The 16,044-nt window shown below is 39.9% G+C and overlaps 1 protein-coding gene across 1 annotated transcript in view; it reads left to right on the top strand.

The window, feature by feature from the left end:
- The window catches only part of LOC139319518 (uncharacterized), a 56,212-nt gene that overhangs the window by 31,905 nt on the left and 8,263 nt on the right, over positions 1 to 16,044 (top strand). Inside the window, exons 13-18 of the mRNA XM_070947412.1 lie at positions 1,279 to 1,373; positions 2,207 to 2,335; positions 8,860 to 8,974; positions 9,987 to 10,124; positions 11,716 to 11,882; positions 13,340 to 13,431. Coding sequence (XP_070803513.1) covers positions 1,279 to 1,373; positions 2,207 to 2,335; positions 8,860 to 8,974; positions 9,987 to 10,124; positions 11,716 to 11,882; positions 13,340 to 13,431 — 736 coding nt within the window. The remainder of the gene's footprint in view (positions 1 to 1,278; positions 1,374 to 2,206; positions 2,336 to 8,859; positions 8,975 to 9,986; positions 10,125 to 11,715; positions 11,883 to 13,339; positions 13,432 to 16,044) is intronic.

The raw sequence follows: 16,044 nt of genomic DNA on the forward strand, positions 1-16,044 counted from the left end.
TAAAGAGACAAGCAACAAAGTTATAGTCGTAAGTAGAAAAGGAAATACCGTAGGTAATAGGAAAGATGAGAAGAAGAATAGTAATGCAGACTTACTAAATAGTTTGGCAGTATTGTGGGAATTAGTTGGTTAGCAGAATGGGCAGTCATCTTCTCTCCCTTATTAATTCAGCTGTAAAACACGTATCATTTCCCTGTTCAAATTACTCCTGAGTGGCTTGGTTCTATTCCACTCTGATCCTCCCAAACAAACTAAACCCTAAATGGGGGAGAATTGTAATTCAAGGCTAGGCCATACGCTTTGCATCCCGGTGGTTTCAGATTCCATCTCCAGCATCTGTCCTAGCACCTTCCTTTGAAAGAACATCCTCTCCAGAGGTACAGGCACACTCAATCCTACGAACATGTAAACAATCCTTGAAAATCATAGGTCAAGGTGTGCAGTGTCGGTTTTGGTTAAATTATGTATTTTCTCCCTATTATGTCTGATGTTGTGTTATTATTTCCTTGGCTTTTTGCTGGTGTATCTGTTTTTAATCAGTCCAGAGTGACTGCTGAATTGGATAACCTTATAAATGCAGATCATCCATCCATCTATCTGTCCATCTGCTAATCTATTGTTTGGAAAAATGGTGAAGCATCCACCTAGCCTAATGGCGGACAGAAACCATGGGACAATGACATAATTGTCCATAATGCACAGCAACTTCCCTTAAGTATAAGGTAAAGGTAAAGGTTCCCCTTGCACATATGTGCTAGTTGTTCCTGACTCTAGGGGACGGTGCTCATCTCCGTTTTAAAGCTGAAGAGCCAGCGCTGTCCGAAGACGTCTCTGTGGTCATGTGGCCGGCATGACTAAATGCCAAAAGCACACGGAATGCTGTTACCTTCCCACCAAAGGTGGTCCCTATTTTTCTACTTGCATTTTTTACATGTTTTGAACTGCTAGGTTGGCAGAAGTTGAGACAAGTAACAGGAGCTCACCCCATTACGCGGCACTAGGGATTCGAACCGCTGAACTGCCGACCTTTCGGCAGTCTTAGCCACTGAGGCCACTGTGTCCCTGCCCTTAAGTATACCATATGCTAATTTCTCTATATTACAATGGCACAAGACAAGATGCCAATAGTTACAGCTCTTCTTCCTCCTTGATGTCAGCTCACTAAATGATAGGACACAGCAGATAAAGACCAGGAAATCCCAAGAGCCTTTGACTTTGATATTCTAGTTCAAATATTCAACCAAGTTTAGCTTAATTTTACTTCTTTTTCTTTTTTAGATTGCTTAAGTCGTCTTGGGAAGATGCCCGTTTTTATCTCAGTCATGGGGAAAGATGAGCATTCAGAATCTGTTCTGCGACACTGCAGGCATATGGTAGCTTACAGCATTTGACAATTGTTAACTTATGATCTTACAACATTTTAGTACAATAGATGTACTTCCATCTTACAAAACAACTAACTCTGGGCAGTGAATAACAAAACTCCTATAAAGCCTTTTATTTGCTTTCATTCTTCGTTTCCCTTTCTTTCAATTTTATAACTTTTAATTTTTGTTTGTTTGCCCAATATTGATCAAACCAGCATCTTCTTTTAAGTAACAGACTTACATGAGCAATACCATGGAAGCTGTTATATTCAATCATAGGCTGCATGGCTTAATTTTCAAATGGGACATGGTGAACGTGAAGCTTAAATATTTACCCTCTGCATGGACAGTATCTAAACTGCAAATTATGTCCATGTTTTGTTTTTAATATTTAAAAAATATTACTTTTGTTACTGTTTATTAATTTCATTGTAAACCACTTAAAATAATGGTGAGACGTGGTATGTAAAGATCAATAAATGAAATTGTTAAGTGGTATAGATTGTGCCATAGAGAAGCAGACTTGCAGAAGGTATCTCAGTGAAGTCCTAAGTGTCCAGGAAGGACGTTCATGGAGATTCTCAGTCCTCCAGGTCATGGTTGTCCCAAAGATGCTTTTTCGAAAGGCAACTGAACTTTCTTTGTTTTTTCTTTGTTTTGCTTCTCCTCCAAGAAGCTTCTTCAGAACATCACTTTTGGGATGTCCAGGAAGGAGTCTATTGGAGTACGCAGTCCTGCAACTCAACTGCTATACAGAGCTCAAAAAGTGAAGAGTAGAAAAGCAATTTCTGAGAATGAAATAAATGTTGCTGACTTTGTCTCTCTTGGTTTGCTTTAAGGATATGAGAGGAGTCTTACAACTGAAAGGATGCAACACAGCAACTTACTGTGCTGTAATCACAGGCACCGGAGAACTTACCTTTGGTTTGGGAGACATGGAAATCCATCAGGAGATAACACAGCAACATGTAAGGTCTTCCTGTGGTCTTCTGATTACAGTGTCTGGTATTGATTGGATTTTTTTTATCATTGTCATTGTTTGCTTTCTTAAGGGCAGCTTTTTGATATTCATCGTAGATCCTGTCCCCATTTACACTTTATCATAGTGCAGTCATGTGCTGACCATATCAGTTGTCTCCTTCAGTCACACAGTATCGTCCTCACTTGGACAACCTACAGTCTGACTGGACAGCCTACAGTCATCACTAAGCGTAAAAGTAGTTTCTCCTTCCCCCTAATTCCCTTAGTCTGTTATTATCCTATTACTGCGTCATCACTTTCATGGATATCATATATTTTGGATGTTTTACTAAACTGAAGTACAATCTGTCTTGCAGTTCATAGAGTGAAGCTTCTATTTCTAGTATTTTGCAGCCAGGAGCTTTCAATGACCACAGAGAACGTGATTGACGATGACATAACAGCTATGAAATAAGCAGAAGCCATTTTTTCAGTTTGTTGCATTAGGGTTTTGGCAGATGAAATATGGAGGCTGAAGGCACTTGTGTCATCCAATTTTAGCCTGCTTTAATTTCTTCCCAAAACAAAAAGATCCAGCAAATATTGGCCCTGCTAACTCTGACAGATGTTGGGGTAGAGCACATGCAGCCTCTAGCAGTGGTGAAATGTAAAATTTGTTACTACCGGTTCTGTGGGCATGGCTTGAGGGGGGGGGAATGAGACTGAGTGGGTATGGCCAACTTTTTTTTAAAAAACTTTTAAAACCATTTTTTCTACAACCTCTTCGTCGGAAGAGGTTGTTAAAAAATGCTTTTAAAAGCATCTGACGATCCCAGCTGAGTTGCGCAATCATAAAAGGCTTCTTTTTTTAAAAAAAACATTTTTTCTACAATCTCTTCGGCGGAAGAGCTGCGCGATCATCAAAGGCTTTTTTTTTTTTAACTTTTAAAAGCATTTTTTCGGCTGAAGAGGTTTAGAAAAAATGCTTTTAAAAATAAAAAAAAAAGCCTCTGATGATTGCGCAGCTCAGCTGGGCATGGGGGGGGCAGGGATTTTTGCTACCTGTTCTCCGAACCACCCGCTGCCATCGCTATCGGATTGGGTGATCCGGTCCTAACCGGGAGCATTTCCACCCCTGGCCTCTAGTCTTTCTTGTGTTCCCTTCTTCTAAATAAACAAAGAGTTGAAAAGATATATTGTGCATTGTGTTACCCTGGAGATTGAATCACATCTACATTTTATCATTAGCTACATTTTTATTTATTTCTGTCTCATTCAAAGATTTTAGGGTGGTAGAAATGATGTTTCCTAGTTCCAGGTTTGTTTTCCTTCTGGAAAATTCCCATGCTGTGCCCCTGTGAATCATTACCCTCAAGGCTGGCCCAGGTAATCTGTAATTCTAGGCATTTTTGCCTAGAGTGGATTTGTTCTTCTGAGCTTATGATGGACTGTTGAAAGCCACTTTTTCAATTCTGAGGCCTCCACCCGCAATTCCTTCCAGATGTTGATTTCTAATACGTGCCTACCTGTGGAGATACAAGTAATCATGACTTCGCTTGATGAGTGAGGCATATTTTAGGACTCTAATGGAAGAGGCAATTAAGAGCGATTCAGATGCAACTCCACCCTTTTCCCCCATGAATGAAAACAGTTGGGAAAAAATTGTTAAGACCCTGCCCTTAACAGCTGATCATATTTTCTTAAGAAAGCATTATGCATGTCAGTAAATCACTTATTGCTAGACCTTTAAGAAACTGAAAATTCATTTTGGAAAGGAAAAACAGCGATCATTCTTCTCACCGCATCACCACACTCTTGAGATTCCCATTTGCTTTACCCCAAAGAAATGGTTGTTTTGATTATATGCCAACAGATTATTGTTGACTCTTAGCAACCACATAGATTTTTTTTTCTTCATGATGATCTGTCGCTAACCTGGTCCTTAAGTTCTTCCAATAGTGCTCCCATCACAATTATACCTATCTACTTTGCTGCTATCCCAAAGGTGTTTTTTCCAAAGCCAACTGGACTTTGCTTTTCTTGAAGACATTTCACTTCTCATTCAGGAAGCGAAACATCTTCAAGGAAAAACAAAGTCCAGATGCCTTTTGAAAAAACACCTTTGGGACAACCATGACCTGGATGATTAAGAATCTCCATAGACATTTGACTTGCTCCTAGTCATCCTATTCCTTTTTTTCCCCCTTCCAGTTTTCCAGCCTTTCCCCATAGAGCTGATCTTCATCATATATCTGAAGTAGGATAATTTGAACTTGATCGTTTGTGCCTTGAGTGAAAACATCAAGAAAACATAGAATTGTTCGATGATTTATTGGTTTTTCATTATTTTCCAGAGTCTTCTCCAATACCAGAGTACAAAAGCATTAAACCAAAGAAATGAAGGTGGGGAGAGAGGAATAACCATTAAGTGATATATTTTTTCTTATACAATAACAAAAAAAATTCCTCAAAAGTTTTGTCATCCTCAACCACACAAGCACTAGGCTGTGTTACCTTTTGTTCCTTTAAGCCAAGATTTGAAATACAAGTGAGTTGCAAGGCAGGCAGGAAAACCTACCTCAAAAGTGGGTTTGTGTCTGTGTAATGCAATTTTGTCCCAGTGAATTCCACTCTGACATGAGCTGCCAGTTTTGACAGGATGTTTTCTGAGAATCAACACCTCAGTTTTCTCAAATTTTAACACAGAAACAAAGGCTGTTAGATGATCGCTAAACGAAACTTAAGTCATTAAAAAGAAAAAAAAAAAGAAAGGGAACCCCCCACCCCACCCCAGCTGTAAGACTGGCAGTGCATAACAGAGCCTTGTCTATTTTTACACTGTCACATTGCTCAGTTAGTTAAGACTCTCCTTGATCAAGGTTAGACCTCTGTCACCAGCTGCTTACTCAAACATGACTAATGCAATATATCGAGCAAAATGTGCAGCTTGATTTGCGGCCTTAGCTCACTCATTTGCATGTTTTAGACCAGGGATCCTCAAACTTTTTAAACAGGGGGCCGATTCACAGTCCCTCAGATGGTTGTGGGGGCGTGGCTAGGTGGTCATGTGGCTGGGTGGGCGTGGCCAATTTAACAGTCCAATTTTTTGCCTTTCTCCTTCCTAAGATCCTGTTTAAATTGTTTTCAAAGACTTTTAATTTAAAGCAGTACTTTACAAGCCTAGAGCTGCTTTTCAAGTCAGCACCCCCCCCCCATTCAAGCACCAGCCCTGATTCACATGGCTGTGAAAAAGACTTCTAATTTAAAGCAGTATTTTACAAGCCCAGAACTGCTTTTCAAGGCAGCACCAGCGAGATCACCTCTCAGCTGGCCCTCAGCTGGCCTTTCAGCTGGCTCACTGGAAGATAAAGCCCACGGTGAGGGGCGGGGCTTAATCACACCAGTCCGTGGGCCAGATACTTTGCATTGGTGGGCCTTTGCTGTAATTTGAGAATGCCTGTTTTAGACTGTATGGAAGCCAGCAAAGTTTACATCTGAGCAAACATACAAAGTGATTCCAGTGCACAGGTTATGTTACGCAGATATGGATTGTAGCATATGTGGTATTTAGCCAGTTCAGACCGGTTCAAGCGAACTGGTAGCGGCGACTGCCCAGATGTAATGCTGTCCTATTTAGCCACGTTTTCAAGGTGGGGCACATCCATGGAAGGCGCGCGTGTGAGCAAAGCACACGCGCAGAAGGCCGAGTGCATGTTCAGAAGGTGTACGGGGTGAACCGGTGGCAACAATATGTGAAACCCACCCCTGGATTGTAGAAATGCTGCGAAGAAGCACTGCTCTTTGGCTAGATCACATTGAAGGAGATGGAAATTGGCATTAGAAAGGACGAGTTAGGCCACTTGGTTTTGGACTACAAATCCCAGAGTCTGAATGTCAAGTGTAAACATAGAATGACATCTGATGTAAGGCAATTTCACACACACGCTTCTTTTTCTTCCTAACACGCTTCTGACAGACAGATGGTGTGGGAGTTAATTCTCAAGCAGTCAGAGAAAGACAACACAATGATAGATCAGACTATTTTCTGTTGAAGGAACAGATGCAGTTTTCCTCTTCCCAAAGTGAAAGCCAAGTGCACAAGGAAGCCAAAGAAGAGGGCACAAACGGGCTTGGTAGTAATTCCATCCGTAGGATTTGTGCTTGAAACACTAGTTGCCCAAACTCTTTCATTAAGATTCTAGCTTTTCGATAATAAGAACTACTGATTGGGAATTTTAGGATTCTGGTGTGCTTGCTTGCTTCCAGTTCTTACATGGTGAACATTGACAGATGGGTAGGTGTTGCTGTTACATACCAGAAAAACATACATCTTGTTAGCTTGAAACCTTTGTACTTATTTTTATTCCATGTGAAGTAGATTTTCCATTGCAATGAAAGCTGCTACTTTTCAACTTAAATATAGCCTACTTGAAAGCTGCTTTGCAGGTGACTTTTTTTTTTTATGCCTGGAGATTGTTTTGCCAATCCTAGAACATTCTGTCTGAGAGATAAGAGACATACCATATTTTTCGGAGTATAAAACGCACCTTTTTCCCCCTAAAAGGGGGTGAAAATTTAGGTATTTATACACCGAATGTAGCCCCGCCCACCCACTGGCCCTCACCCTTTGGCCTCTGCCTCCCAGCAGTTTACCTCCTTGCAGCAAGCAGCAAGAAGAAACAGCTCATTTCAGCTTCAGCACAGCCTAATTAGCACAAGTTGATTGGATGGCCTCCCGACTCTCAGCTGTTTTTATCTCAGCTGTTTTGCGCAGGCCTCTGCTGCTTGCTGCAAGGAGATAAATTGCTGGGAGCAGATTTTTTTTTCTTGTGCTAATCAAGCTATGCTGAAAATGAAAATGAAAGTAAAGCAGGCTGTTTGCTGCAATGAGGCAAAATTGCTGGGAGGCAGAGGCAGATTTATTTTTCTTGTTTTCCTCACCAAAAAAGGTAGGTGCGTCTTATAGTCCAGAGCGTCTTATACTCCGAAAAATACAGTATGTACATCCTCCTATACTGAAACAGCAGAAGTGTAGTAGCTATGTTCACAAGGTGAGTTGTAACATCAACCAACCAATAACCCAGCAAAACTGAAAGAATATGTATCTATGCCAGTGTTTTAAAATCTTGGCAACTCTAAGATGTGTGGACTTCAACTCCCAGAATTCTCCAATCAGCTACGTCTGGGAGTTGAAGTCCACACATTTTAGAGCTGCCAAGATTGGGCAACACTGGTCTATACAAAGTTTGTTGTCTTACTACTATGCAATTAGTTGTTACTATTGTATTTCCCTGCAATATTTAATTAGTTATTTGGCAACTGGTGAAATTGATTTGAGTTCTGTCAGCTTATCTTTGTAGCCAAAGTGGTAGCAAGAACAAACCTGTAAGCAAAGAGAGCCCAGTAAGCAAAGAGACCTGTAAGCAAAGAGAGCCCATCTGATAGGTAGATGTGAGAGAGGATAGGTCTGAGATGAAGCAAGAAGAAGGTCTCTGGATGTACTCTGAGGATTGCCTCCCCCGCATTTCTTCCTGTATTCTTTCTTTGCCCTGTTGCCTGTCAGTCAAACTATTGGGGGGCACACAATATTGGTTTTTCAGAAGACCCATGGGACCCTATTCAGAAAGAGCTCAAATGGCAGGTTACCAATATGGAGCAACTCTAAATTAGTAATCTGTCACTAGTGATCTAACAATTTGAAAGTTATCTAAAACCTCTGTTCCAGATACTAGTCCAGATTCACTCAAGTCTTCTCTGATATACTTTTAAGAAGTATGCAATTTTTGTCTTCATCAATTGGTGATGCTGAGTGAAAGCAGAAACAAAGACAGTGTAATCCACAAACTTCTTGTAAGCTTCATTACCAAGGGAGATCAATTCAGATTCCTGGTACAAATTATTCAGGCATACTTTTCAGACCCCTTCAAGGACTTGAGGAATGCATATTAATTTGGCCACAAGGAAGAGAGTTGCACACTCTGATTGCCAACTTTAATTCATTCAGACAGTAGTAAATTTGTGGGATAATAAAAAATACTAGCACATGGAGAGGAAAAATGTAAACATGAGAATATGGTATTATATGAGCTAAACAGTATGGGAGATCCCAGGGCTGTAGGTTAGATGAAGATGTTAAGCAACATCCTAGAACAGGGGTCTCCAATCTTGGCAACGTTAAGACTTGTGGACTTCAACTCCCAGAATTCCTCAGCCAGCTTTGCTGAAGTCTACAAGTCTTAAAGTTGCCAAGGTTGGAGACCCCTGTCCTAGAAGACAGCAGCAAACTAATTCTATATTATTGTGAAAACTCTAAATTGAGCTCAATGCAAAGGAGACTTCACCTTCATTTCTTCGCCTTAATGCAAGTGACAATATTGATTTAGGATAACACTCTCTCCAAAGGACCTACTAGATAGATTATCTTGCCCAAATGGGACATGGCCAATCTACAAAATTCATATCCTGCTTTTGTCACATTCATAGATTCTACCTGGTTTTCCCATTGCCAACTGTCTCCTGCTATTCCCTTCAGGTGTCACAGTTCAAGGAGAACCTGTGCTTGGCTCCAATAATATGCCTTGATGGGAATGTGCCAGTTTCTACCATTGAGTACATCTGTCAGATTGCCAGAGAACATCACTTAGCAGGTAAGAAGAAACATGATGGGACAGGCATGAAACATAGTCTCGTCCCTCTACTTTTTTAACAGTTATCATTACAAAGGAGCAGAATCTGGGTGCTCCAATGCAGCTTCCAGAGCCCCCCAAATATCGCTATTTAAAATGTCATTTCATGGAGGCTGACATAATTAATCTCCCATCTGAACTATATTGTTACATCCTTCTAGAACAGGGGTGTCAAACTCCCATCTTCATGGTATCATCACATGACGTATTGCGATATTTTCCCCTTCGCTAAACTGGGCATGGGTGTGGCCAGTGTGTGACACAACCAGCCCAGGGGCCGTGAGTTTGACAGCCCTGTTCTAGACAATAGTATTCCTTTTTGCCCTTACTATTGATTGGTGGATTTTGATAATTATTTGCTCTGCATTTGAGACTTTCATGCTTGTTAAACCTGCTTTTACAGGAAGAAGCTTCAGAATCTGTCCAAGGCATTTTGGCATTGGATAACCCAGTGCTTGAAGTAGAGTTGGATGTGGTTCCAACAATTTTGGTCACAGTGTCTGAGCTTTCATTTTTATTGTGAAATGTATCTATAGCATATATATTATCATTACCTGTAATCTGTCTTTTTTTTTATTCTAATATTCAGCCAGTATTAGACAGCTAAGAAATATATTAGTTTGTTCACAGATGAAGGGAGAAATGTTTGGATCAAACTTAACATCCAAAACAGAACTCAACAGAGAAGAAAGTAGTTTTGTGCTAATCGGACAATTAGCAAGATAGGTGCATCTTATCCAGGCAAATTGATTTCAGCCTAATCCTTTTGAATGATCAGAACATAAGAAGCATCTCTGACTTAAACTTCAAAGTTGTGTTTAATCCAGTGGCCAACCAGATTATCTTTCTTTTCTTTTCTTTTTTTTTTGCACTGTTGACATTTTAACAAAAAAGCAAAGATAGAAGCGTTTTGACTAAATAGGATGCTTTATATTTGTCAGAATCACTGACCAAATGCAATGTTTTTTTCAAGTGTACTATGAACCTACAGATGTGAACAAAGCTCCAAAGCCTTTTCTTTCAGAAAGTTGGAGAAATCTGACCTGCATATCTCCCAACCTTCGGGAACTCATAGCCATCAGTCAGACCCTGGGAAATCCTGTGCCAACAGGTGAGGCACACTTGGGAATGACAGTAACAAAGAAGTATTTCTAATTTACAGCTTGGAAATATTAAATTTATATTACTCATTATCAGCTCCTGGTTAACAATTCAATACCATCTTTCTGCTTGAGAGGGGCTCCCCAAAGTCTTTGAAGCTAGTGAGAAAATTTTAGAGATAACGAAGATGGTTTCTGGAACTTTAAATCTTTAAAACATGGAGTCTATCATTGAGCTATGTTCCCCTTTGAGCCGTGGTGGTGCAGTGGTTAGAATGCAGTACTGCAGGCTATTTCTGCTGACTGCCGGCTGCCTGCAATCTCACTAGGCTCAAGGTTGACTCAGCCTTCCATCCTTCCAAGGTCGGAAAATGAGGACTGAGATTGTTGGGGGCAATATACTGACTCTGTAAACCGCTTAGAGAGGGCTGTAAAGCACTGTGAAGCGGTATATAAGTCTTCAAACCCATAAATCACAAGTTCATATTTTTTTCAGCAAAAAGTTTATAAGGGATTTTCCTTTCACTGATAGTTGCTGATCTAATCAAACAAGTTAATACTACATTTCTGCTAGTTCTGTCATCTTCATCAGCCATTCCTCTTTTGTGGGGGTTTCGGAGTTGTAATTACAATTTCTGGTAATCACAGCAATCATAATCTTAACTATAAAATATTCTACTTAAATAAATGAATAAACAAAACAAAACAAAAAGAAAAAGTTAAAGAAAAACTAATGCTCTCAATTAGTCAAAGCCACAGATTCCTTATTTTCCTGCCTTCTTAAACTGTTAACACAAGGAAAGAGGAAGAAAAGGGAATAAAAAAAATATTTCAACTTTCATGGATTACCTATGTTTGAAATATACCAAAGTGACCAACCAGGCTAGTAAATTATTTTTCAGTGGTCTATTGTAAATTTTCCATTGTAATCTGATATCAGCCTTCTTTTGTTTGAGATAACTGGCAGCCACTCTCTGATATTAGAATGTCTTCATGTCTCTATCCAGGGCTTAACTAAAATGCATGATATGGGGGATAAAAAGTCTATCCCAATAGATGAATTCAGTTAAACAATTTACTCCTTTTTACCTCTCCTGGGAGTCAATCTGGAAATATCATTGATTTTTTTTGCCATTGTATTCCAAGACAATTTCCTTCCTTTTATTGTGTTCAGACCTCTGAAAAAATTCCATCATGACAGGATTTGAACTTCCAAAGGATTTAAACACAGCACATAGAAAGCTCTAATAGGACAGTTCTTGGCGGGGGGGGGATTACTATAGCAACTACAAATTAACCTTAATACCCTTTGTCCATAGATTATTTGGAGCCAGTCATATATTTGCACTCCAATTTATCTCAAAGATTTGTTATTGTGAAGATAATTATTGCCAATAGCACCATTCAGATATAGTTATTGATATACTTCCTTCTACCATTCATTCCCATATTTCTTTTGAAATGGAAATTTAGTAAATAATTAATTCTAATTTCTAGTTCCTCTTAGTGATATTGAAAAACCACAAGTGAATGGTCTGATTATGAATTCAATCCTATCTGACTGGGTTTCACTCTTTAACATTTCTGAAATGGAACCTACAGATATGCCATCAAAGATGGAAGACATTATCAAGACCGCTATTGCTCTGGCTTATCCTTTATTGAGAGGACTACATTGTGTGGTTGTAACTCTTGGTCAACATGGAGTCCTCCTGTGTGGCCGAAGCAAGGGTGGAAGTGTCTCTCTGCACCCTGAAACATGCTATGAGGTAAAAAAAATATATGGGAAAAACAGATGGGAAAATGGTGAAACTAGCATTTTCTTTGAAATGCTACAGCTATAGGGACTTATAGATGATTAGTTTCCCAATATATAGAATAATTGGGATAATGCCCTGTGATGGGTTGGAATGTGACTATGATTCTTTCTTCTTCTTAGCATTGTGCATTTGACACTGGTGAAGGTAATTATAGATCATCTGCTAGCTGCTTTTGAGGGATTGGATAGTAGAAAGGGTAACTGATAGAATGGCAATATGGAAATGCCTATAGGTACTTGTTATGGATAAAGAAATGAAACTACAAAGGCAAAGAAAGTTTTTTAGAACACTAGTCCCTCTTTCGAGTTGAGAGTTCAGAAGACCATGCAGAAATCTTCCCTTTAATAGTGAGGACTTGCCTTTGAAAGACCAGACATGTAAGAATTCTTCTTCTCTGGTGATATTGTACTACTAACTAAAGCATACAAAACATTTGCTAGACCAATTCTTGAATACAGTTCATCTGTCTGGAACCCGCACTGCATATTGGACATAAATACAATTGAGAGAGTCCAGAGATATTTTATGAGAAGAGTCCTCCATTCCTCTACCCGCAATAAAATAACTTATGCCACCAGACTTCAAATTTGGGCTTAGACAATTTAGAATACACCGACTTTGGTCCAACCTAAGCATAGTACATAAAATTATCTGCCACAATATCCTACCTGTCAATAACTACTTCAGCTTCAACCACAACAATACACGAGCAAATAATAGATACAAACTCAAGGTAAACCACTCCAAACTCGATTGCAGAAAATATGACTTCAGTAACAGAGTGGTCAATGCCTGGAATGCACTACCTGACTCTGTGGTTTCTTCGCCAAACCCCACAACTTTAACCTTAAACTGTCTACTGTTGACCTCACCCCATTCCTAAGAGGTCTGTAAGGGATGTGCATAAGCGCACCAGCGTGCCTACCGTCCCTGTCCTAATATTCCTTTTTACTCTTACTCTTTTCACGTATTCAAATTATGTTTATACTTTTACCTGTTATATATGCTTGACAAATAAATAAATAAATAATAATAATAAATTTCTGAAAATGAAAAAGTCCATTCTCATCATTTTTAAATTATGGATTTGTGCTTGTAAACATAAAAACAGAGACTCGATTATGGGGAATAGTGCCTCTTCTCATGGGTCCTTCCTTTTCAACTGTTGATTATAGTCAATTTTCCTGCTCAGTTCCCCTGTAATACTTGAGGGCTATGAGTTCAATTCATATCACAATCACTTTTCTCCAATCAGGCCTGATTAAGTGAGTAAGGAAATTCTCCTCTTGTGTCATGTTCACCTTTAGCTATCCAGAACGTTAGTATTTATAGAGAAGAGTAGGAGGAAGGCACCTTATAGTTGTCTCCAGGCCCAGCTCCTTGAATTCTCCCATTTAATTTTACAGAATGCTACTACAGAGGAATTACGTGCTGTTCATTACCCAGCGCTCCCTGTCCCGACCGAAGAGATAGTGAATGTCTCTGGAGCTGGTGATAGGTACTGTATATATTGCTAATTGTTCATTGAATGTGTGCCATGGCTGTACAGTGTTCCACCTCCCTCTGTTAGATCTTTGAAACTTAGGTTGCTATGACAACATAACAGTGCACGCAGGTATGCCACATTGCTAAGGAAAGTCCTTAGCCCAAATATTTATTTGGACATGATGAGAGACAGAAAGCTTGTTGTAAGCTGTCACTTTTCTGTATTGTTGTGAAAGAAAAATACATGGAGTTATATTTTATGGTTACATTGTGGGAAGATAATTGAAGCTTTGCTCCAGATGCCTGGAGACACAACTGTTGTAAAAAGACCACAAAACTTTTTAGGATGTGTTCCCCAAGAGCATCAGGTATTTTTATTAATGTAGAGGGCAATTCTGGGCTGCCCAATTCAAGTCCATTTCATGTACTGAATATTCTTATTATTGATAATGTGACTTCAGTACACAAGTTATGTATATATTTTGTATTAACCTATTCATATTTTTGGCACTAAGTTACCCAAATTGCTAGAAAATGTAATATATCTCATTGCAAGAAAAGCCAATAGAGACCACGTAAGAAAGTACTCCTGGCTCTGTACATTTCTTCCTTGTCCACTAGTGACAGAAACAACCATCTGTTATATGTCCCATTTACTGTGACATGAAGATGCCTTGAGAAATATTTTAAAGGTACATCTCCTTGCTACATTGCCTCCATCTCATCCTCAGCCCATGGTAAAGAGAATCTGAAGCTGCCTTATTGTTAAACTAATTTTCTCTTTTGCTATGACAAATCATGTCCACAACCTTACTGAAATGGTTGATGACATGCTCAAGGTTTGGGAATTGTCCAGCTGCAATTGACAACTTATTTGCTTAATTATATTTGGGCAATGCTCTGAGTTAGCACTACAGCCCTCTCTAAGCAGTTTACAGAGTCAGGATCAGAGGTGATATTCAGCAGGTTCTGACCAGTTCTGGAGAACTGGTAACAGAAATTTTGAGTAGTTCGGAGAACCAGTAAATACCACCTCTGACTGGCCCAGCCCCCAACTATTCTCTGCCTCCCGAATCTCAGCTGATTGGGAGGAAATGGAGATTTTGCAGAAACCTTCCCCTGGAGTGAGGAGGGAATGGAGATTTTACAGTATCCTTCCCCTGCCACGCCCACCAAGCCATGCCATGCCTACCAAGCCACGCCCACAGAACCGGTAGTAAAAAAATGTTAAACCCCACTACTGGTAAGCATATTGCCCCCAACAATCTGGGTCCTCATTTTATCAACCTTGAAAGAATGGAAGTTAAGTCAACCTCGAGCTCCATCAGGATCGAACTCCTGGCTGTAGGCAGAATTAGCCTGGAATATTGCATTCTAACCATTGTGCCACCATATCTCTCCTCTGTCTCCATTTCAAAACCATCAACTGACTTGTTCAGAGTGGACCAATCAGGGAGATTTTTTTCCCCTGTTCCTTTTGTTTTGGGAATAATTGTGAGACAATCCCATTAAAAAAATATTCTGGCTGACTGGTTGGTGGGGTAGAAGAGGGACACATGATAAAGCACAAGGGAATTCTTTCTCACTGTGTGAAAACTCTGGGTAAATTTTTGTGTTCGTTGTGTTTCTGATAGTAGAGTATCAAATTGCTTTTTTTAAAAAAAATCTGTTAATAACTAGCAGCAGAACTTCCTATCAACTTCCTTAACGATTGGTGGATAAGGGTCTACATTGAATAGAGTAGAATAGAATAACAGAGTTGGAAGGGACCTTGGAGGTCTTCTAGTCCAACCCCCTGGCCAGGCAGGAAACCCTACACCACTTCAGACAAATGGCTATCCAACATCTTCTTAAAAACTTCCAATGTTGGAGCATTTACAACTTCTGGAAGCAAGTTGTTCCACTGATTAATTGTTCTAACTGTCAGGAAATTTCTCCTTAGTTCTAGGTTGCTTCTCTCCTTGATTAGTTTCCACCCATTGCTTCTTGTCCTGCCCTCAGGTGCTTTGGAGAATAGTTTGACTCCCTCTTCTTTGTGGCAGCCCCTGAGATATTGGAACACTGCTATCATGTCTTCCATTGGATCCGTTCAAGCAAAATTTCATCAGGCTTTGGTCTGCAATGCTTTGTTTTGGATTTTTACCCAGAAAAGAATTGAAATTGGTAACCAGCTGGCATTTTCCACTCTGCAATTTTATTGCTGGCTGCAGGAGCTCACATGCCCTGCTCCTAATGTCTGACTATGGTTGAGAATAAGGGTGTCATCTTGTTACTTGGAAGGCATTGAAAAGCAGTGGTCCTCCACATCTTCCTAAATTGTAATTCCCGGCATGCACTTAGTTGCTCAGTGAGCAGAGACACCTTCCATATGTAGCTGTGATATGGTCAATGCCCCTCTGGACTCCTTGAGAAATTGAGTTGATGAAGAAGCAGCTCAGTTCCTCTTGTAGTGTTTTGCAAAAAAAGATTTTGCAGTGTTCCAAATCTGTGGACCAGTTGGCTTCTAACAGATAGAAACTCCTGCCTTTGCTTGCCAACATGAGTTTTCCCCTTTGCAAGTCAAAAGTCCACATCCTCCATTGTTGTCCCAAGGGGAAATTTTGCCATCTCCTTCCCCATTCCACCA

This window comes from Pituophis catenifer, unplaced genomic scaffold (assembly GCF_029215685.1).
Source record: "Pituophis catenifer annectens isolate HBS135680 unplaced genomic scaffold, rPitCat1.0.hap2 SCAF_7, whole genome shotgun sequence".
NCBI lineage: Eukaryota > Metazoa > Chordata > Lepidosauria > Squamata > Colubridae > Pituophis > Pituophis catenifer.